Source organism: Manis pentadactyla, chromosome 4, assembly GCF_030020395.1.
Source record: "Manis pentadactyla isolate mManPen7 chromosome 4, mManPen7.hap1, whole genome shotgun sequence".
In the NCBI taxonomy this organism is placed as follows: Eukaryota; Metazoa; Chordata; class Mammalia; order Pholidota; family Manidae; genus Manis; species Manis pentadactyla.
The window spans coordinates 73153031-73178026 of NC_080022.1; the positions used below are offsets into that span (position 1 = coordinate 73153031).

Sequence of the window (24996 nt, forward strand, 5' to 3'; positions counted from 1 at the left end):
TATATTACCCCTAAGTAGGCTATGGAAAGCTGGATGCATACTGTAATGCCTATACTAGTCACTGGAAAACTACAGCCTAAGGGCCAAATCTGGACTGTCACCTATTTTGAAAATAAGGTTTTATTAGAACAGAGCCACATCATTCCTTTACATAGTGTCTATGGCCCCTTTCACACTATGATGACAGAGCTGAGAAGTTGTGGCCGAGACCATCTGGTCCACAAAGCATAAAATACTTATTTTTGGCATTTTATACAAAAACTTTGCTCACTCCTGACCTAGAATAACCACTTAAAAGTAATAATGTAAAGAAGTACAGCTAAAGGGGTAATATCTAAATTAAAATGGAGTTCTCAAAATTATTCAATGCCAAAAGAAGGCACTGAACAGTACTACCACCACCACCACAAAGAAAAAACAACCATAAAATGGTAGACCTACATGTAATCATTCAATAATTACAGTAAATGGAAATCGATCAAACAGTAAATAAAAGGCAGAGATTTTCAGGATGAATAAAAAAGCAAGGTCCAACCAATGAGACAGAGATGGGTTAAAAGTAAATGAATGGAAAAGATATGCCATGCAAACAGCAAGCATAAAATGCCTAGAGAGACTTACCTATCAAAGAAAGTAGATTTCAAAAACAAACAGTATTTCTGGTAATAAAAAGTATTGTTGTATATATAGAAGAAAATTCTTTAAAGATAAAATGGTCAGTTAATTAGGAAGATATAATAATCATAAATGTGAACTGTAAAAATAAGAGTTTCAAAATACATGAAGCAAAATTTGACAGAATTAAAGAACTAGAGAAACGCAAATTTATTTATTACCCCTCTCTCATTAACCAAAAAAAATCTACATAAAAAATCAACATTGTAAGAACTGTTATAGATTTTACTATTTAAAAGACTAAAAACAGCTACCCAGGCTTTATCAACTTAATAACACAATGGATGGCCTCTCCTCTTGATGCTCCTTGACTCAGATCTATGTGTGGATAGAAAGCAAGTATAGGAAACATATTTGGCCCACAGACAAATATACCTTTCCTGGTTATCTGGACTAGGAGAATATATATTACTATTATATGTTACAATATTATATATTATATATTTACTATTTTTCATTTAGTACTTGGCTTAGAATTATGACAACTTAGAAATATCTCTTTATTTTGTACACTAAGAAAATATAATCCAGACCGGCAACCAATTTTACAAATACTATACAGCAATGAGCATGCACTGGAACAAGGGCCAATTTGACCTCCAACATATTTTCCTATTATACAGCACTACGTGCTTGTTGACAGTGCATAAATGACTATAGACACCGGAATTATGGGGCAGGAACAAATAAATCTTTGGGGCCATTTGGATAATTGATCCTTGTTTCCCTAAGTCCTCAAAGTCTATTTTAGTTAAATAAAGCAGACAATGTAAATATAGGACTAAGTAAACCTCAGTTAATGTCCAAACCATGTCATCCACTAAGGTAACTTTACTCTTCTAGTAGTCTATGAAACCTGCTTGCTATGAGCTATGGTTATGAAATGGTTTTAGTGTCTTTTATTTGATTGAGGAAGTCAAATATCATATTTGCATTTATACAGGCATACCTGATAGGCTGAAAGTGAAGCAAAAATTCTAAGGAATGTCAACAATGTGCAAAATGAGTTAGGAATTTTATTTTTCTCTGCCTTAGTTTTCTAAAAGAAGAATGACTTGATGAGTTCCGAATTTCTCCAGTGATTGCTACATATTAGCTTTGTGTACAGTGTAGCAAATTGGAAATAATCTACCGAAACATCATTTATATTTATATAACAGAAACCCAGATGATGAATATTAATACTGAAGGAATGTTCTGTGGGGATGACTTCAATTAATAACTATGTCACACACAATTTCTTCCGCTGATTATAGTCGTTTTTCTCTTAGGGTCTCTGGGTACTTAGGATTGACCACTGCCTAATATAATGCTATTATGGGAAACTACAGGCAGGGGGCAGCAGATTTCAAAAAGGAGCAAATAAAGGCAAATGGTGTTAATGACAATTTAAATAGCAGTAAAAACATCTTTCTCTTATCCTTTTCTGACTCTTCAGTTGCAGTCCATTTAAATTATTATCTAATTTTATGACTTTAGACTATACAAAAATATATATACAACAAATCAAAATGTCATCAATAAAATATAATTATCATAAAAAATTATGATTCCAAATTAAAGTAACTAAAAATATCCATACATTTAAGCTTATGTGCTCAAAATTATGTTTATATAATATATATGTAATTTAACATATGTATGTGTGTACATACGTGTACATGCATCTTTGTTTTTAAGCATTTTCCCCCCTCAGTTAATGAATGAAGACACTGTGCTCTTCTTTACTTGACAAAATCCTCCTGCTTTTTTCTGTGCCATGACCACAGAAAAGAACTTGTTGCCTCTCAAGGAAAAGAAATGTATACTTTTGAAAAGACTTCTAATAGTAGGAAAATAGTATTTTATGATATTAAAAACTTCTTCTTAGAGCAGTGCCATGAGAAAGCATGATGACACAGCTCCACACTCCAAGGGTGTAAAAAAACACTCAAGCTGAGTTATGAAACGAGGCAAGAAACTTCAAAGAAGGTTCTTGTTATGTTAGTTTTATTAATATTCCATTATATTTATGTGATATCACACCACTCTATATTGGAATGGATTTTATAGAAAAACTAATTTATTCACACTAGGTTAAAGGAAAAGTAACAGTTATCACCACTAGTTTGTAGCTAGGTACAACCAGTGCCTAGAATGAGTGAGCAACTTGCCCAAATAAAACACTGACTTAATGATTAAAGGAGGCCAAGAATTTTCATTCTTTTAGTCTAACACTGAATACTAAACAATAGTTGTGGCAGAAAATAAAGTGGAAAAAATTTGTTCATAGCTTGATCATCTTTAATTACTTACTGGTTTCCCTTGAACTCCTCTCTCCCCAAGGTTCCCAGTCTTACCCTAAATGAGAAAGAAAATGTTCTGTCAAGTAGTTCCCTCCCCAAATACTAGTCACACACCAAGAAAAACATGGGAGATTTTAAATGTTTATCTCTAATGTGAAATGTTTTACTACTTACAGTAAGACCATGAGGCCCTCTTTTTCCTTGATCTCCTTTTTTACCCTAGCAAAGTATCAATACCAGGTGAGTTAATAAGAATGTGAATTGTGGTCTTACACATGCAAGCATACACTTATATACAATTTTTTTAAGACACAAAGTATATAGTTTGATATTAAAAATAAAACATTTGTGTGTGTAGTAAAAACTTACATGTTTCATATTTAGACAAAGAAAATGTGGACCCATACTTTTATAAGGAAATACATCAGTTTTAAAGACAGGTAGGACATATGGGCTCAAAAAACTTTACTGAATATGAAATGAGTAAACCAAGACTTACCTTGGTACCTTGTATACCTTGTTCCCCTGGGAGACCGTCTGGTCCTCTTGGTCCCTAGAGATGGAAAAAATATTCTGTTGTTAATTTGAAATGTTTCTTTTCACTGTTATGCATCCTTACAGATGAACACACTGTGCTGTTTTTTAGTTGACAAAGTCCTTCTGCTTGTTTCTGTGCCATGACCACAGAAACAAACACAGCTGGGTATACGGATGCGCCTATTTGCATGGGAGAATCAAGTTAGTGTTTTTAAGATTTAATGCCAAATAATAAATCATATGACCACAAAATCAGCCAATTCAGTTGTTGAGGTGGCTATAATACAGATTTCTCTGAGTATTTTGTTCACCTGACCATTTATTCAGCAGCCATCCAGGAATCTGTTTTTGGAATGGTGCTCTTTGCTTGATTATCAATAAATAATTTTGGAAAGACTGGGACTTAAAAGGTGAAGCACTGGAGTTTATTTTTAAATCAATAGGCAATGAGGAGGCACTGAACAATTTTATACAAAACAGTGATACAAATTTCCCAATAACAACATGCTGATCTGAAGGCCGCCCCTACACTTCAGCACTTTCTCTTGTATCCCATCTGAGATAGCCTGGTTTAGCTTTGTGGTCTTAAAGAGCTGCTTACTGTAATAGGACTGTCTTCCTAGGTACTCTTAGCAGAAGTGCATTTCCTGATCCTCTTGGGCACATCATGGGACTGGAGAGGAGAGTCGCACTCCAGGAGGATCTACAGTTCCATTTGTCATAGTCAAGCTAAAGACAGCTCTAGACCTACAATTTCCCGGTCTGTTTTAAGCTACTCCATGACCTGTCCCCAAATTCCTCTTCTGCCCTATTTTTCCATAAAAGACTGAAAAACTATACTACAGTCTTATTGTGCAGGGGTTTAAATGTCAAGTGGGGAAAACATACTTTATTTAATAAATTAGTGATTTTTCAAAGTATGTTATTCATTCAATAAACATTTGCTGGGTGACTACATAAGTCAGACACTGTTTTAGGCTCTGCGAATATGGTAGGGAGAAAAGACAATCCCGGAATTTATAAATGAGCAAAAAAAAAGAAAAATTAGCATGTAAAATGACAATGGGAGTAATGTATAATCAAGAAAAGGGAGGTTAAGGAACTAGAGAAATCCAAGGTGGAGAGGCCTATTTTGCATTGACATGTGGGTAGATACCTGGAGGAGGTAAAACTGCAGACTTTGCAACTAACATGGGGAAGATGATTCTGGCAGAAGAAATAGCAACTGCAGAGGTCCTGAGGTGGGAGCCTAGTTGGAATGTTTAACAACTATAACTGAAGATGTAAAAAAAATGATTACAGAATGACTCTGAAGTTTTAAGTGCAAGTATCTCTCAGGACCCTTGCTCTAATAATCACCCTCATCTTAAAAAATCAGCAGCCTGTATTAATTCTCTTTTTCTGACAACTTCTATGCCTATTTTGCGTTTTCTGCCCTGTAAGAAAACACTTCACAAAAATTTCTGGAGTATTAACAGAAGGTAGCTGAGAGAGTAAGAAAAGGAATGAGTGGTCAACATTCTAAAATATTGCAGAAAATAGGTAAGATCTAGACTGAAAATGTGTCTACTGGTAATTAAGCACTTAATCCTCTGCAACCTGAAATTTCTGTTTTTCTTGAATATTTTGTCAATAAGTAACTGGTATAATGATGACAACATGAATAGAAAAACAAATTGGAGGTGTAAGTTTGTTTGGGATAAAAGAGGCAGTGTGGAGAAGATAATAATTTGACTCTAGACACACACGAGGAGACAGATATGTCCAAGGCTAGTGCTAGAAAGTTAAAATCATTCTATTAGGTTTAAATGGTAGCAGCCAGAAGGATTAAGCCTTGAAAGGTCCCTCAGACACAGAACTATAAATTTAGAATTTTGAAAAATGATTGGTTCAAAGATGACAAATAAGTCTCATTTCTTGGAAAAAAATAGATTAAGTGGCAGCCTAAATATATATGTAGAAAAGGCTGCATCTAGCTCAGGAGGAAAGTATGATAATTAAATGCCAGTTTCTGCCTTTGGCCATAAATCACCTAATTTCAAGGCTGAACTAGTCCAAACCCTGATTTATAAGATGAAGAAACTGAAGCCTTTAGGTATGGGTAAATTGCCTGATTCGCATAGCATCTAATGTCCAAAGACTTTGAATAATTGTGCCTTATTAGGTTTAAAATACTTTTTCAGATCTCAGAAAGAAATAAAGGTTAATCCTGTTAGCAAGCAAATTCAGACTGAAGTAGAAGATATGAAGTTTAGAAGAGGTTTACAAAATGAATGTTAAACATGAAGAATAAAGAATGATTGGTATTATAATCGAAAGAATCTTTTTCCAAAATTAAGGAATACATAAAGTAATTATAGTCATTCATTTTATAATGCTATACATCAAAAAATGCTTTCACACCTTTATCTTGTATCTACCTACCACTTCAGCATTTTATTAAAAATAATAATAATAAAGAGAGAAATGTGGTATCCACATATAAATCAAGTATAAAAGTCAAATGAATATTCATATTTGAACTGATTGTTTATAGTTCATAATGCATGAGCAAAACCGAAAGCTTCTGTGATGACTGCTCTTGTACTGTTCACCATGTAACTTTTTCACTATGTAAGAATTTGTTCTCCATGTAAGAACTTGTTTGTTATGCTTCAGAAGATTGGAGACTGACGAGAATTAGGCTTGGGGTGAATTAATGATTGTGCATTGAGCACTGACTCCCCTATACAGAATTTTATTGTTGTTAACAACCATTTGATCAATAAATATGAGAGATGCCCTCACAACAAAAAGAATGAAAATTTAAAAAAAGTACACACTTCCAGTTGTAAAATAAATAAGTAACCGGGATGTAATGTATAGCATAAGGAATATAGTCAAAATATTGTAACAACTTGGTATGGTGATATCTGGTACCTAGAATTATCATGTATATAAATGTTGAATCACTGTGTTGTACACCTGAAACTAATGTAATACTGTGTGTCAACTACCCTTCAATAAAAAATAATTATCTACAAAAAAAAATGCTTTCACTTAAAAAAATACTTTGATACTTATTATTTCATTCACTAAACCAGGACTACACATGGAAGAAAGGGAAGTTTCTTCTCCTACAATGATGACAAAGAAAACCACATTTAGTTTTAAAAAAAAAAAGCTCTAAATACAGCAACTATAATAAAGACTAAAAAAGACTAAGGTTGCTAGTGGAGAGGTTAAGGCAGACAGAACTCTAGGAAAGTTTAGTATTCGCTATGTTTCAGTTAAGGGTAAGTTAATTAACTAAAAGCTTAACTTTATCAGCATCTGTGTTTCAATCTGATATTGAGGTAGAAGTTATACCTGGGTTACTCTGTCTGTCATCTTTGACTCCTGAGAAAAAGTAAGCTTTAGGATAAACTCTAGGAAAGTTAGATGAACAGCGTTATAATAGGCAACTAAGCGGACATAAAATTATTTTTTAATACTTGCTTTAAAATATCTGATTACCTATAAAGCTCTTGCAGAAGGTATGCTGGCTAAATAAAATATCTGATCTTTTCTGGACCTAGAGGGTATTATGTCAAGTGAAATAAGCCAGGTAGAGAGAGACAAATACCATATATTTCACTTATATGTGTAATCTAAAAACAAAACTAAACAAAACGAACAAAACAGCAGTAGACTCACAGACACTGAGAAATCACTAGTGGTTATCATGGGGGAAGGGTTGGGGATTGGTGAAAGAGATAAAGGGGATAAAGAGGTAAAAATCTCAATCTTAATATAAATTAGTCATGGGGATGAAAGTACAGCATAGAGAATAGAGTCAACAGTTCTGTAATATCTTTTTATGTTGACAGTAATCACACTAGTTGGTGTGAGGATTTAATAAGTTATGTAACTGCGGAATCACTAGGTTGTATACTTGAAACAAATACAATCTTGTAGATCAACTATAATATACATTATTATATAATATTTATTATATAATAAAATATATTAAAAAACAAAACAAAACTAAAACAACAAAAGGAGTTTATATAGATCTGTAGCACTGTTTGAAATGGAGAAATAAGACCACTTAAAGCATATAAAAATATGATTTTTATCCTCTTTTATAAAAGTTAATGTGGGCTACAATGAGTGGCTATTAGTAGTTTCTAAAGGCTGGAATAAACTCTGATAGCTCAGTTATATTAAACTAAGTGTGTTTTATACAGCAAAAAGTATTTGATTTATAAGCAATAATCTACAAGCATTAAAACAAATTCCTGAAAAATCATTATAATCCTAAATGCATTAGATGACAGGAGACAAAAACCAGTACTTTACATAAATGCTACAATTAAAAGAAAAAAATATGTTTAAGTGAAACATTAACATATACTGTATACTGGTTTATGTAGGAAGTTTTTCTGAGAACTAAAAGATCATCTATATCTCCTTGTACTGTTCACTATGTAACTTATTCATTATGTAAGAATTTGTACTACATGTAAAAACTTGTTTGTTATGCCTCAGAAGATTGGAGACTGACAAAAATTAGGCTTGGGGTGGAATAATGATTGTGCATTGAGCATTGACTCCCCTATACAGAATTTTATTGTCCTTGTAATCACTTTTAACAAGTGGAAGTATCTGAATGAAACAGCCCTTATTCACAGAACAAATATCTTTCTAATTTGGATTAGGTATATTTATATTTCCTTTGAACCATATTTACCTGTCTTTGACGCCTCGTTAAATTTTTTTAAATTAAAAAGGTATCACTGATATACAATCTTATGAAGGTTTCAACATTCACCCATATTATCAAGTCCCTCCCCACACCCCATTGCAGTCACTGTCCATCAGCGTAGTAAGATGTTATAGAGTCACTACTTGTCTTCTCTGTGCTATACTGCCTTCCCTGTGACCTGCATACATTGTGTGTGCTAATTATAACACCCCTTAATCCCCTTCTATATCCCTCCCAACCCACCTCCCCAACCAGTCCCCTTTGGTAACCATTAGTCCCGTTTTGGGGTCTCTGAATCTGCTGCTGTTTTGTTCCTTCAGTTTTGCTTTGTTGTTATGCTCCACAAAAGAGTGAAATAATCTGGTACTCGTCCTTCCATATCTGGCTTATTTCACTGAGCATAATACCTTCTACCACCATCCATGTTCTTGCAAAAGGCAGGATTTGTTTTCTTTTTATGGCAGAATAATATTCCATTGTGTGTATGTACCACTTCTTCTTTATCAATTCATCTACTGATGGACACTTAGGATGCTTCCATATCTTGGGTATTGTACATAGTGCTGTGAAACATAGGGGTGCATATATCTTTTTGAATCAGGAATCTTCTTTTCTTAAGATAAATTCCTAAGAGTGGAATTCCTGGGTCAAATGGTATTTCTATTTTTCCTGTTTTGAGGAACCTGCCTACTGCCATCCACAAATTTTGAACTAATTTACACTTCCACCAGCAGTGTAGGAGGGTTCCCCTTTCTCCACATCCTCATCATTTGCTGTTGTTTGTCTTTTGAAAGTTGGCCATCCTAACTGGTATGAGGTGATACGTCATTGTGGTTTTAATTTGCATGTCTCTGATGATTAGCAATGTGGAGCATCTTTTCATGTGCCTGATGGCCATCTTAATTTCTTCTTTAGAGAAGTGTCTGTTCAGATCCTACACCCATAGCTTTAATTGGTTTATTTGATTTTTGGGTGTTGAGGCTTATGAACTCTTCATATATTTTGGAGGTTAATCTCTTATAAAATATGTCATGTATGAATATATTCTTCCATACTATAGGATGCCATTTTTTTTTTTGAGAGGGCATCTCTCATATTTATTGATCAAATGGTTGTTAACAACAATAGAACTCTGTATAGGGGAGTCAATGCTCAATGCACAATCATTAATCCACCCCAAGCCTAATTCTCATCAGTCTCCAATCTTCTGAAGCATAATGAACAAGTTCTTACATGGTGAACAAATTCTTACATAGTGAATAAGTTCTTACATGGTGAACAGTGCAAGGGCAGTCATCACAGAAACTTTCGGTTTTGATCACGCATTATGAACTATAAACAATCAGGTCAAATATGAATATTTGTTTGATTTTTATACTTGATTTATATGTGGATCCCACATTTCTCCTTTTATTATTATTATTATTATTTTTTTTAAATAAAATGCTGAAGTGGTAGGTAGATGTAAGATAAAGGTAGAAAACTTAGTTTAGTGTTGTAAGAAAGCAAATGTAGATGATCAGGTGTGTGCCTGTAGACTATGTGTTAATCCAAGCTAGACAAGGGCAATAAAACATCCACGTATGCAGAAGATTTCTCTCAAAACAGTGGGGGTGAGGTTCTAAGCCTCACCTCTGTTGATCCCCAATTTCTCACCTGATGGCCCCCCTGCGACTGTGCCTGTCTTAGGTTGTTCCTCTCTTGAGGAATCTTAACCGTCTCTGGCTAACCAGTCATCTTCTGGGGCCATACAGGGAAATGTAAAGTTGGTAAGTGAGAGAGAAGCCATATTGTTTGAAAAGGTTAGCTTTTTACTTTGCATATTTATGCCCTGTGGCTTCTAAGCCCAGCATTTGTCTTGAGGTATCTTTACCACTTGGAGGAATTATGATACTCAGTAAATTCGACATGAGGCACGAATTCTATTTAAGTGTTGTATTTAGGAAGGAAGAAGAAAAGCTAAAGAGGTAGCAGATGGAAGAAAACATGGGAAGATTGATTATTTCTTTGACATAACTTCTTGTAGAGTAACTTAAGCATGTATAGGTTTTGAACTACTAATTAAATTGTGTGCACGCATTAACATAATAGGAATACAGTTACATAACCAAAGCAGATCTGTAATTACCAGCCATCTCCAGTGAAGCCAAGAAAACCAGTTAGGCACCCTAGGCATTTGTGAAAATTTCTCTATGATATGATGGATATTGTGCAACTGTACTTGAACAGTCTGAGAGAAATCAGACAAATTAAAACAGCCCATTCCTGGGAACTGTTCACATCCCATATGTTCTTTTAACAGTAGATAGTCTGTAGTTGTAAGATTTTTGGAGCGCTGCAACTTGCACTTCTCCTAATTCTTGGTTGAGTACCAACAGTGTAGATCCAGTCAAATTTGTGGTTTTACTGTATGCACAGGCCAGCTTAGATATCTCCTTCTTTATTCCAATGACAAGTCCAGGAACCAGTGGGATGAATGCAGCTACAACTGCAGCTTCGCCTGGATCTTTGTTGAGGTTTTTTGATGATCATCTTCTGGTATGACTCTTCCAGAGAGTGCTGATGTTGGAAGTTCTTCTTCATATCGTATCTTAGTTCATTTTCTGGGTAGCCAAATTAGGCTTTGATCCTCTGTATAAACACAAACAGACCCTTTGCCCACACTTTGATATGCCCTTTATACCATTGTGTAGAACTCACTGGAGGTCACCACACAGGAACTGCTTTTTTTTTTAGAGAAAGGAATATTATCAGAAAAGTGTACCTCCATAGCCGATCATCTGACACCCTTTAAGTGATTAAAATTAAGGATATTTAAAGCATGCATTAATCGTTGATTTACAGTTAGTTTTATTCTATAATGGAGAAATCCCCCTTTTCATTCTTTTTTTTTTGTTATCTTTAATCTACACTTACATAAAGAATATTATGTTTACTAGACTCTCCCCTATAGCAGGTCCCCGCTTTAAACCCCTATGCAGTCACTGTCCTCAGCATAGCTAAATGTTGTAGAATCACTACTTTTCTTCTCTGTGTTGTACAGACCTCCCCTTTCTCCCACCCCCTCTATGCATGCTGATCTTAATACCCTCCTTCTTCCTCCCCCCCCTTATCCCTCCCTACCCACCCATCCTCCCCAGTCCCTTTCCCTTTGGTACCTGCTAGTCCATTCTTGGGTTCTGTGATTCCACTGCTGTTTTGTTCCTTCAGTTTTTCCTTTGTTCTTATACTCCACAGATGAATGAAATCATTTGGTATTTCTCTTTCTCCTCTTGGCTTATTTCACTGAGCACAATACCCTCCAGTTCCATCCATGTTGCTACAAATGGTAGGATTTGCCCTTTTCTTATGGCTGAGTAGTATTCCATTGTGTATATGTACCACATCTTCTTTATCCATTCATCTACCGATGGACATTTAGGTTGTTTCCAATTCTTGGCTATTGTAAATAGTGCTGCGATAAACATAGGGGTGCATCTGTCTTTCTCAAACTTGACTGCGGTGTTCTTAGGGTAAATTCCTAGGAGTGGAATCCTGGGTCAAATGGTAAGTCTGTTTTGAGGATTTTGAAGAACCTCCAAACTGCTTTCCACAATGGTAGAACTAATTTACATTCCCACCAGCAGTGTAGGAGGGTTCCCCTTTCTCCACAGCCTCGCCAACATTTGTGGTTTGTCTTTTGGATGGCAGCCATCCTTACTGGTGTGAGGTGATACCTCATTGTAGCTTTAATTTGCATTTCTCTGATAATTAGTGATGTGGAGCATCTTTTCAACTGTATGTTGGCCATCTGTATTTCTTTTTTGGAGAACTGTCTGTTCAGTTCCTCTGCCCATTTTTTAATTGGGTTCTTTGTTTTTTGTTTGTTGAGGCATGTGAGCTCTTTATATATTCTGGACGTCAAGCCTTTATCGGATCTGTCATTTTCAAATATATTCTCCCATACCGTAGGGTTCCTTTTTGTTCTATTGATGGTGTATTTTGCTGTACAGAAGCTTTTCAGCTTAATATAGTCCCACTTGTTCATTTTTGCTGTTGTTTTCCTTGCCCGGGGAGATATGTTCAAGAAGAGGTCACTCATGTTCCTATGTTTTTTTCCAAGAGTTTAATGGTTTCATGACTTACATTCAGGTCTTTGATCCATTTTGAGTTTACTTTTGTATATGGGGTTAGACAATGGTCCAGTTTCATTCTCCTACATGTAGCTGTCCAGTTTTGCCAGCACCATCTGTTGAAGAGACTGTCATTTTGCCATTGTATGTCCATGGCTCCTTTATCAAATATTAATTGACCATATATGTCTGGGTTAATGTCTGGATTCTCTAGTTTGTTCCATTGGTCTGTGGCTCTGTTCTTGTGCCAGTACCAAATTGTCTTGATCACAATGGCTTTATAGTAGAGTTTGAAGTTGGGGAGTGAGATACCCCCTACTTTATTCTTCTTTCTCAGGATTGCTTTGGCTATTCGGGGTCTTTGGTGTCTCCATATGAATTTTTGAATTATTTGTTCCAGTTCATTGAAGAATGTTGCTGGTAGTTCCATAGGGATTGCATCAAATCTGTATATTGCTTTGGGCAGGATGGCCACTTTGACAATATTAATTCTTCCTAGCCACGAGCATGGGATGAGTTTCCATCTGTTAGTGTCCCCTTTAATTTCTCTTAAGAGTGACTTGTAGTTTTCAGAGTATAGGTCATTCACTTCTTTGGTTAGGTTTATTCCTAGGTATTTTATTCTTTTTGATGCAGTTGTGAATGGAATTGTTTTCCTAATTTCTCTTTCTATTGGTTCATTGTTAGTGTATAGGAAAGCTACAGATTCCTGTGTATTAATTTTGTATCCTGCAACTTTGCTGTATTCCGATATCAGTTCTAGTAGTTTTGGGGTGGAGTCTTTAGGGTTTTTTATGTACAATATCATGTCATCTGCAAATAGTGACAGTTTAACTTCTTCTTTACCAATCTGGATTCCTTGTATTTCTTTGTTTTGTCTGATTGCTGTGGCTAGGACCTCCAGTACTATGTTAAACAGCAGTGGGGAGAGTGGGCATCCCTGTCTAGTTCCCAATCTCAGAGGAAAAGCTTTCAGCTTCTCGCTGTTCAGTATAATGTTGGCTTTGGGTTTATGATATGTGGCCTTTATTATGTTGAGGTACTTGCCCTCTATTCCCATTTTGCTGAGAGTTTTTATCATGAATGGATGTTGAACTTTGTGAAATGCTTTTTCAGCATCTATGGAGATGATCATGTGGTTTTTGTCTTTCTTTTTGTTGATGTGGTGGATGATGTTGATGCATTTTTGAATGTTGTACCATCCTTGCATCCCTGGGATGAATCCCACTTGGTCATGTTGTATGATCCTTTTGATATACTTTTGAATTCAGTTTGCTTATATTTTATTAAGTATTTTTGCATCTACATTCATCAGGGATATTGGTCTGTAATTTTCTTTTTTGGCGGGGTCTTTGCCTGGTTTTGGTATTAGGGTGATACTGGCTTCATAGAATGAGTTTGGGAGTATTCCCTCCTCTTCTATATTTTGGAAAACTTTAAGGAGAATGGGTATTATGTCTCCTCTGTGTGTCTGATAAAATTCCGAGGTAAATCCACCCGGCCCGGGGGTTTTGTTCTTGGCTAGCTTTTTGATTACCATTTCAATTTCTTTGCTCGTAATTGGTTTGTTTAACTGTTGTGTTTCTTCCTTGGTCAGTCTTGGAAGGTTGTATCTTTCTAGGAAGTTGTACATTTCTTCTAGGTTTTCCAGCTTGTTGGCATACAGGTTTTCATAGTAGTCTTTAATAATTCTTTGTATTTCTGTGGACTCTGTCATGATTTTTCCATTCTCATTTCTGATTCTGTTGATTTGTGTTGATTCTCTTTTTCTCTTAATAAGTTTGGCTAGAGGCTTATATATTTTGTTTATTTTCTCAAAGAACAAGCTCTTGGTTTCATTGATTTTTCCTATTGTTTTATTCTTCTCAATTTTGTTTATTTCTTCTCTGATCTTTATTATGTCCCTCCTTCTGCTGACTTTAGGCCTCATTTGTTCTTCTTTTTCCAATTTTGATAATTGTGATGTTAGACTATTCATTTGGGGTTGTTCTTGCTTCTTCAAGTGTGCATGGATCGCTATATACTTTCCTCTTAAGACTGCTTTCGCTGCATCCCACAGAAATTGGGGCTTTGTGTTATTGCTGTCATTTGTTTCTATATATTCTTTGATCGCTATTTTAATTTGTTCATTGATCCATTGATTATTTAGGAGCATGTTGTTAAGCCTCCATGTGTTTGTGAGCCTTTTTGATTTCTTTGTAGAATTTATTTCTAGTTTTATATCTTTGTGGTCTGAAAAATTGGTTGGTAGAATTTCAATATTTTGGATTTTGCTGAAGCTCTTTTTGTGGCCTAGTATGTGGTCCATTCTGGAGAATGTTCCATGTGAACTTGAGAAGAATGTATATCCTGTTGCTTTTGGATGTAGAGTTCTATAGATGTCTATTAGGTCCATCTGCTCTACTGTGTTGTTCAGTGCTTCCGTGTCCTTACTTATTTTCTGCCCGGTGGATCTATCCTTTGGGGTGAGTGGTGTGTTGAAGTCTCCTAGAATGAATGCATTGCAGTCTATTTCCCCCTTTAGTTCTGTTAGTATTTGTTTCACATATGCTGGGGCTCCTGTGTTGGGTCCATATATATTTAGAATGGTTATATCCTCTTGTTGGACTGAGCCCTTTATCATTATGTAGTGTCCTTCTTTATCTCTTGTTACTTTCTTTGTTTTGAAGTCTATTTTGTCTGATATTAGTACTGCAACTCCTGCTTTCTTCTCGCTGTTGTTTGCCTGAACTATGTTTTTCCATCCCTTGACTTTTAGTCTGTACATGTCTTTGGGTTTGAGGTGAGTTTCTTGTAAGGAGCATATAGATGGGTCTTGCTTTTTTATTCATTCTTTTACTCTGTGTCTTTTGATTGGTGCATTCAGTCCATTTACATTTAGGGTGACTATTGAAAGATATGTACTTACTGCCATTGCAGGCTTTAAATTCGTGGTTACCAAAGGTTCAAGGTTAGCCTCTTTAGTATCTTACTGCCTAACTTGGCTTGCTTATTGAGCTGTTATATATACTGTCTGGAGATTCTTTTCTTCTCTCCCTTCTTATTCCTCCTCCTCCATTCTTCATATGTTGGGTGTTTTGTTCTGTGCTCTTTCTAGGAGTGCTCCCATCTAGAGAAGTCCCTGTAAGATGTCCTGTAGAGGTGGTTTGTGGGAAGCAAATTCCCTCAGCTTTTGCTTGTCTAGGAATTATTTAATCCCACCATCATATTTAAATGATAGTCGTGCTGGATACAGTATCCTTGGTTCAAGGCCCTTCTGTTTCATTGCATTGAATATATCATGCAATTCTCTTCTGGCCTGTAGTGTTTCTGTTGAGAAGTCTGATGTTAGCCTGATGGGTTTTCCTTTAAAGGTGACCTTTTTCTCTCTACCTGCCTTTAAAACTCTTTCCTTGTCCTTAATCTTTGCCATTTTAATTATTATGTGTCTTGGTGTTGTTCTCCTTGGATCCTTTCTGTTGGGGGTTCTGTGTATTTCCATGGTCTGTTCGATTATTTCCTCCCCCAGTTTGGGGAAGTTTTCAGCAATTATTTCTTCCAAGATACTTTCCATCCCTTTTCCTCTCTCTTCTTCTTCTGGTACCCCTATAATACCGATATTGTTCCTTTTGGATTGGTCACACAGTTCTCTTGATATTGTTTCATTCCTGGAGATCCTTTTATCTCTCTCTATGTCAGCTTCTATGCGTTCCTGTTCTCTGGTTTCTATTCCATCAATGGCCTCTTGCATCCTATCCATTCTGCTTATAAATCCTTCCATAGTTTGTTTCACTTCTGTAATGTCCTTTCTGGCATCTGTGATCTCCCTCCGGACTTCATCCCATTTCTCTTGCGTATTTCTCTGCATCTCTGTCAGCATGTTTATGATTTTTATTTTGAATTCTTTGTCAGGAAGACTTTTAGGTCTGTTTCCTTCTCTGGTGTCTCTGTGATCTTGGTTTGCCTGTAATTTTGTCTTTTCATGGTGATAGGAATAGTTTGCAGAGCTGGGACGAGTGATGGCTGGAAGAACTTCCCTTCTTGTTGGTTTGTGGCCTTCCTCTCCTGGGAGAACAGTGACCTCTAGTGGCTTGTGCTGGGTAGCTGTTCGCATATAGGGCTTCTGCTTCCTGCCGGGCTGCTATGGAGCTTATCTCCGCTGTTGCTGTGGGCGCGGCCTGGCCCGGGCTGCTGCTCCAAAGTGGTGGAGTTGGGTTGGAGTGGGAGCAGCCAGGAGGCTATTTATCTCCATAAGGGGCCTCCGTGCTCCCTGCAGCCCAGGGGATTAGAGTGCCCAGAGATCCCCGGATTCCCTACCTCTGGACTAAGTGTCCCACCCTACCCCTTTAAGACTTCCAAAAAGCACCTGCCAAAACAAAACAATGACCACAAAAAAAAAAAATTAATTAAAAAAAAAAATAAATAAATAAATAAAAACTGGCCGCCTCAGACACCCGCTCAGCATCTTGCTGCCCTGTTTCCCTAGTATCGGGGTCCCTGTCCCTTTAAGACTTCCAAAAAGCACTCACCTCAACAAAACAACAACTACAAAAAAAATGGCCGCTGGCTTTTCTTATGTCCTCCAGCGCCAGGCCTCTGGTACCCACTCACTGTTCTTGTTGCCCTGTTTCCCTAGTATCCAGGGCCCTACGCATGCACTGTGTCTGCACTCTGGTCCGGATGACTAGGGCTGGGTGTTCAGCAGTCCTGGGCTCCCTCTCCCTCCCTCTCTGCCTCCTCTCCTCCTGCCGGGAGCTGGGGGGAGGGGCGCTTGGGTCCCGCCGGGCCGGGGCTTGTATCTTACCCCCTTTGTGAGGCGCTGGGTTCTCGCAGGTGTGGGTGTGGTCTGGATGTTGTCCTGTGTCCTCCAGTCTTTATTCTAGGAAGAGTTGTCTTTGTTATATTTTCATAGATATATGTGGTTTTGGGAGGAGATTTCTGCTGCTCTACTCACGCCGCCATCTTGGTTCCGCCCCTTTAGGATGCCTTTTGTCCTGCTGATGGTGTCCTTTGATGTACAGAGGCCTTTTAGTTTGATGTAGCCCCATTTGTTCATTTTTGCTTTTGTTTCCCTTGCCTGAGGAGATATCTTCACGAAAAATTTGCTCATGTTTATATTCAAGAGATTTTGCCTATGTGTTCTTCTTAGTTTTATGGTTATTTTCATGTCTTTGATCCCTTTCAAGTTTACTTTTGTGTATGGAGTTAGACAATAATCTAGTTTCATTTAATTACATGTAACTGTCCAGTTTTGCCAATACCAATTGTTGAAGATGCTGTCTTTTCCCTATTGTGTATTGAGGGCTCCTTTATCGTATATTAATTGGCCATATATATGTTTATATCTGGACTCTCTATTCTGTTCCATTGATCTGTGGGTCTGTTCTTGTGCCAATACCAAATTGTCTTTGATTACTGTGGCTTTGTAGTAGAGCTTGAAGTCAGGGAGCATTATCCCCTTTGCCTTTTTCTTCCTTCTCAGGATTGCTTTTGCTATTTGGGGTCTTTTGTGCTTCCATATGAATTTTAGAACTATTTGCTCTAGTTTGTTGAAGAATACTGTTGGTATTTTGATAGGGATTGCATTAAATCTGAAGATTGCTTTAGGCAGGATGGTCATTCTGACAATATTAATTCTTCCTAGCCATGAGCACGAGATGTATTTTCATTTATTGGTGTCTTCTTTAATTTCATTCATGAGTGTCTTGTAGTTTTCAGGATATAGGTCCTTCACCTCTTTGGTTAGGTTTATTCCTAGGTATTTTATTCTTTTTTGATGCAATTATGAATAGAAATGTTTTCCTGCTTTCTCTTTCTGCTAGTTCATCATTAAAATACAGCAATGCCAAAGACTTCTACGTATTAATTTTATATCCTGTAGCTTTGCTGAATTTAGTTATTAGTTCTAGTAGTTTTGGAGTGGATTCTTTAGGATTTTAATGTACAATATTATGTCATCTGCAAACAGGGACAGTTTAACTTTCTCCTTACCAAATTGGATGCCTTTTATTTCTTTGTGTTGTCTTATTGCCATGGCTAGGACCTCCAGTAGTATGTTGAATAGAAGTGGGGAGAGTGGGCATCCTTGTCTTGTCCCTGATCTTAAAGGAAAAGCTTTCAGCTTCTCACTGTTAAGTATGATGTTGGCTGTGGGTTTGTCATATATGGCCTTTTTTATGTTGAGGTACTTGCCCTCTATACCCATTTTGTTGAGAGTTTTTATCATAAATGGATGTTGAATTTTGTCAAATGCTTTTTCAGCATCTATGGAGATGATCATGTGGTTTTTGTCTTTCTTTTTGTTGATGTGGTGGATGATGTTGATGGATTTTCGAATGTTGTACCATCCTTGCATCCCTGGAATAAATCTTACTTGATCATGATGGACGATCTTTTTGATGTATTTTTGAATTCAGTTTGCTAATATTTTGTTGAGTATTTTTGCATCTATGTTCATCAGGGATATTGATCTGTAAATTTCTTTTTTTGTGTTGTTTTCACCTGGTTTTGGTATTAAAGTGATGATGACCTTGTAGTCACTCCCAAATCAATTTGGGAGTATTTCTTCCTCTTCTACTTTTCAGAAAACTTTAAGGAGAATGGGTATTAGGTCCTCAATAAATGTTTGAGAAAATTCAGCAGTGAAGCCATCTAGTCCAGGCATTTTGTTCTTTGGTAGTTTTTTGATTACCAATTCAATTTTGTTGCTGGTAATTAGTCTGTTCAGATTTTCTGTTTCTTCCTGGGTTAGCCTTGGAAGGTTGTTTTTTTCTAGAAAGTTGTCCATTTCTTCTAGGTTTTCCTGTTTGTTAGCATATAATTTTTCATAGTATTCTCTAATAATTATTTGTATTTCTGTGGTGTCTGTAGTGACTTTTCCTTTCTTATTTCTGATTATGTGTTGTAGACTGTCTTTTTTTCTTGATAAGTCTGGCTAGGGGTTTATCTATTTTGTTTATTTTCTCAAAGAACCAGCTCCTGGTTTCATTGATTCTTTCTATTATTTTATTTTTCTCAGTGTTATTTATTTCTGTGTTAATCTTTATTATGTCCCTCCTTCTGCTGCCTTTGGGCCTCTTTGTTCTTCTTTTTCTAGTTTCATTAATTGTTAGTTTAGACTGTTCATTTGGGATTGTTCTTTCTTGAGGCAAGCCTGTATTGCTATATACTTTCCTCTTAGAACTCTCTTTGCTGAATCCTGTGGGTTTGGGGTGTTGGGTTATTGTTTTCACTTATCTTCATATATTGCTTGATCTCTGTTTTTATTTGGTCATTTATCCATTGAATATTTAGGACCATATTCCTAAGCCTCCATGTGGTCTTTTTTGTTTTGTTTGCATAATCTATTTCTAGTTTCATACCTTTGTGGTCTGAGAAGCTGGTGGGCCCAATTTCAATCTTTTTGAATGTACTGAGTCTCTTTTTGTGGCCTAGTATTTGATCTATTGTGGAAAACATTCCAGGTACACTTCAGAAGAATGTGTATTCTGCTGCTTTTGGGGGGAGTGTTCTGTAGATGTTTGTTAGGTCCATCTGTTCTAATGTGCTGTTCAGTACCTCTGTCTCCTTACTTATTTTCTGTCTGGTTGATCTGTCCTTTGGAGTGAGTGGTATGTTGAAGTCTCCTAAAATGCATGCATTGCATTATATTTCCCCTTTAATTCTGTTAGTATTTGTTTCACATATTTAGGTGCTCCTGTGTTGGGTGCATAGATATTTATAATGGTTATATCCTCTTACTGGACTGACTCCCTTATCATTATGTAATTTCCTTCTTTGTCTCTTGTTACTTCCTTTGTTTTAAAATCTATTTTGTCTAAGTACTGCAATTCCTGCTTTGTTCTCCCTATTATTTGCATGAAATATCTTTTTCCATCCCTTCACTTTTAGTCTGTGTATGTCTTTGGGTTTGAAGCAAGTCTCTTATAGGCAACATATAGATGGGTTTTGTTTTTTTTTACCCATTTGGTAACTATGTATTTTGATTGGTGCATTCAGTCCATTTACATTTAGGGTGGTTATCAATAGATATGCACTTATTGCCATTGCAGGCTTTCAATTTGTGGTTACCAAATGTTCAGGGGCAGCTTCCTTCCTATCTAACAGTCTAACTTAACTCTCTTATTATGCTATTTGAAACCCAGTCTAAAGGTTTTTTTGTCCTCTCTTCTTTTTCTTCTTCCCATTCCACTCTTTATAAACTAAGTGTCATATTCTGTACTATTTTTGCATTCTTTGACTGACTTTGTGTGTAGTTGATTTAACTTTTCATTTGCTTAGTTATTAATTGGTATACTTCCTTTACTGTGGTTTTATTTTCTCTGATGACAGCTATTTACCCTTAGGAGCATTTTCATTTATAGCGGTCCCTTTAAAATACACTATAGAGATGGTAATTCCCTCAAGTTTTGCTTAACTGGAAATTGTTTAATCCCTCCTTCAAATTTAAATGATAATTTTGCCAGGTATTCTTGGTTGGAGGCCCTTCTGTTTCACTGCATTAAATATATTATGCCACTCTCTTCTGGCCTGTAAGGTTTCTGTGGAGAAGTCTGATGATGGCCTGATGGGCTTTCCTTTATATGTGATCTTTTTTTGTCTCTCTGGCTGCTTTTAATACTCTCTCCTTGTGCTTGATCTTTGCCATTTTAATTATTATATATATATCTTGGTGTTGTCTTCCAAGTCCCTTGTGTTGGGAGATCTCTGCACTTCCATGATGTGAGAGACTATTTCCTTCCCCAGATTGGGGAAGTTTTCAGGAATTATTTCCTCAAAAACACTTTCTATCCCTTTTTTCTCTCTCTTCTTCTGGTATCCCTATAATATGAATATTTTTCCATTTGTATGGGTCACATAGTTCTCTTATTATTCTTTCATTACTAGATATCTTTGTTTCTCTCTGTGCCTCAGCTTGTTTTCCTGTTCTCTAATTTCTTTTTCATTTGCCATCTTCTCTACCTCATCTAATCTACTTTTAAATCCCTCTATTCTATGTTTCATTTCAGATACTGTATTTTTCAAAGTCTCTATCTTTCTTGAAGTCCCCCCTGAGATCTTGAATATTTTTCTGTATTTCTGTGAGCATGTTTATTATTTTTATTTTAAAATCTTTATCAAGAAGATTGGTGATTTCAGTTTCTCTTAGTCCTCTTTCTGGCATCTGAATTTTTGTACAAAACTTTTTTGCTGTTTCATTTTTCTAGTGATTCTTATGGTATAATAACTTTGTGTTGACAGTGCCTTCTAGTGCCCATAAGTTCTACTCTCTGGAGCTGCTGAGCACCTAGAGCTTTGGTGGGGTCACAGGTGAGTTGCAATGGGTCCTACTGGGAGGAAAGAGCTCTTTCCTGCTTTCCAGCTGCAGTGCCTGACTCCACTGACAGGTATAGTGGGCTGAGCATGCAGGGAGGAGCCTCTGCATTATGCCCCTGTGGGTGCCATAGGTGGGGCCACCCTCTGGCTGGTCTTGCATTATGGCAGGGGCAGCAGGTGTGCCGACTGGTGCCTTCCAGAAGGAAGGAGTAGCAGGCTGTATATCACAGTAGGGGGCCTGGAGGCTGTGTTGCCAGACAGGGAGGGGGATGGAGTATCTGAAGCTCCTGAAAATTCCTGACCTGATGGTCTGTGTGCCAGGATGACTTTGTCCACCTGCCCTTTCTCCTGAGCAGTCAGCTCTGTGTAATATTAAGTAAGGTAATATATGTAAAAGTGCATGGTGTGTGACAGGCATGCAATAAACCGCAGTTCTTATTTCTTTAAAGAAAAAGCATTTCTAATGTTTAAATGACTTAAAGAGTGGAAGATTTTAATTTAATTCTTATGCATAGCTATCAGACGATGATCATATCACTTCTGATTTACAATGAATGAACTATTAATCACCCTGTGTATTTTCATTCCATTTCCGATTGTTTTTATTTTATCATTGTGAGTAGAAAAATAATTTAAATGTCTTATAATTCCCCAAAATAATGGAACCGGAAGTTTGGAGAAATAAATAATTGTCTATTAATAAGCAAAATTTGTAAAACATTAAACAGAAAAAAATATGGTTTTAGATGAGTCATATTCATTAGTGTAGGTAGTTCATCTAATATAATGAAAACAAAGGAAAAACCCAATGTGTGTAAGCACAATCTAAATGATATAAAGGTATTTTTTCTGAACACATCACCATCCATGAAGTCATATTTTTTAGGTTAATGTACATCCTTCATTAGATAACTTACTCTTTGTCCTTTAGTACCTTGACCCCCAGGTGGTCCTCTTGCCCCTGCAGGACCCTACATGTTGAAAATTTAAAAATTAGTTAGAGAATTCACAGGAATGTTATCAGAATAGTAGTTCACCTTTCTTATAACATGTAATTTTCCTTCAAAATTCTCAAAATAAAACTGATTAGCCTTAAAAAATATGTTTTAATTATTAAATACCATAGTCCTCTCCCCCAATATTTTGCTTTTCACATATTTTACTACTTGGAATGATTTCATTTCTAAGTGTTTCACCCTGAAAAAGAATGGGATGATTTATTATTTGCTAAGCAAATAGTTTTCAGGGGAACAAATAGGGAATGAAGGTAGAGAGATACCCACGTAGCTGGTCTGATCAGTCTAACTGACCTGCTTGGTCCATGAAAGAAGCAGTGGCTATGGCTATAAGATTTCTTTCTCATGATTCTAGACATTTATGATAATCCCATCACATAAATACAGCTTTTTTCCTGTTACCATGAAAAATGTTCCAAATTAAAATGCCAAAAAATTAACCTACAATGAAGATTAAATCATTACTAAGCCAATTACAATGAATTATTTTTATACCTGAAAATCTTCAATAAAGACTTCACTAGAAAATGTACTTTATTTATCTATTTAACACTAGGTAGATAAAAACAGTGAACTTTTACAGGATCTCAAGTTTATTTATTATCTTACATAAGTAAAAAGATTGGCAACTGTGCCCTAGATTAGTCTGCTAATTTTAGAAGTTAATAACATGTTTATCAATCTACTGGACTATCAAGTTTATCTACAAAAAGAAGCTACACAATACAGCATAAACCATATTTGTTGATAGTTCTGCTTAGGGGATCATGAATGCTGATTTTTTTCATATGTAAAATTACAATAATTGTCAAATTCTGATAAATGAACTTTCCCTTTTTAGAGACAAGATTTCATTATCTTTCTGTAAACAACAAAGGGACTATTTTCAAAGCTCAAATTCTGATTAATAGAGGTATATTTTCTATGAACTTTATCTGGTTGAGAATATTTACAAATTTCTAAGAAAAATATGTCAGAACTTATTATGCTTGTGATTTGTTTACACAATTGGTCTCACTTCCAAGGTTCATTACTATGTTTTCTTACATGTGGTAATTCAAAGAAAGTTAAGCGTTTTTTAGGTTTAGGCTGCAGAATGGTACTATTAGAATTGAGTAGTAAATAATTAGCAGGGAGAGGAGAGGAATTTTAAGACACTATGACATATTCTAGAATATCTTGCATTGATTTGGAAGAAAAGAATCGTCCTTCAGTTTACATGTTACTTACTTTGCATAAGAACAAAAATATAGAACACAATCAAAGTCATGGACTTAAATTTAAACAGACATTCTAGAAGGGAACATAAAGTCTTTTCAGTACTTACAGGTAATCCCAGTGAACCAGTGGGTCCTGGAATCCCAGGAGGACCTGGATAGCCCTATGATTTGAGTGAGAACAGGAAAAACATTGACTCCATCAAATCTAATTATTCTCACTGAGGACAAATCAGTAAATGATAAATAGTAATAGATAGTGATAATTTGGTAACACTTTCTTCTTCTTTCCAAGATATAGAAGCCACAGGAAATGTTCCACAGATAGACACTAGATATAAAAAATATTTACAGAGAAGCTATGTGTCCTTTTATTAGCAACTCTTTGCCTAGGGAAAAAATTTGCTAGGCAGTATCACATATTACAATCTATTAAGAAAAGAATAAGCATCTTATCTTTCTGTAGGATATGTTATGGTATGAATAGATGTATGGTATATAGATAATGAAACTGTATCAGTTTTGAGGTCAAAGAATTCTATAATTAAGGAGCGTGAATATGTAGAAATACTTTAGCTTGTTAAAGTTTAGAAGGACCGCATCCTTTATGGTATTAAACGGATTCAAGGAATGTCTTGGGAGGTAATGATTTCTGAAACTGATTAGCTTCATGAGTATATTAAATTTCCTGTTAACAGCAACTGGAGATGGTAAAAAAATCTTATAGTGCTTTACTAATAATATAGAAGTTGAAACTGAAGAATAACTCAGATAAAATTAATTTATAAACAGTATTACATACCACCAGATCCATTAAAATCTATTTCTGAAAGCAAGATTCTTTATTGATAATAGTTATTTGTTCTAGTTCCTATCACACTTAGACACTGTTCAATAAACTAAAAAGATGCAATCCAGACATAAAGTTTATCAGCAATTACTATCTTAAAGATGAATTATGGATTATGATCTTTCATATATCAAAGAATTACAGCATGACCACAAATTCATGAAGAGTGGCAATGATGATCTGTGCTATTTAAACTGCCATATAAGCTGTAAGAGGAAAGGAGAATCCTAACTGAATTTTCTTCTTCATTTATTTTAGCTAATTTATTGTGATTTAATTCTTCT

General features: G+C 35.9%; 1 protein-coding gene across 5 annotated transcripts in view; it reads right to left on the minus strand.

The window, feature by feature from the left end:
• The window catches only part of COL24A1 (collagen type XXIV alpha 1 chain), a 377298-nt gene that overhangs the window by 134652 nt on the left and 217650 nt on the right, over positions 1 to 24996 (minus strand). For all 5 annotated transcript variants that reach the window (XM_036890301.2, XM_057500389.1, XM_057500388.1 and 2 more), the window contains 5 exons: positions 23973 to 24026; positions 22547 to 22600; positions 3460 to 3513; positions 3135 to 3179; positions 2971 to 3015 (listed from right to left, as the gene is read on the minus strand). In XM_036890301.2, the coding sequence (XP_036746196.2) occupies positions 2971 to 3015; positions 3135 to 3179; positions 3460 to 3513; positions 22547 to 22600; positions 23973 to 24026 (252 nt within the window). The remainder of the gene's footprint in view (positions 1 to 2970; positions 3016 to 3134; positions 3180 to 3459; positions 3514 to 22546; positions 22601 to 23972; positions 24027 to 24996) is intronic.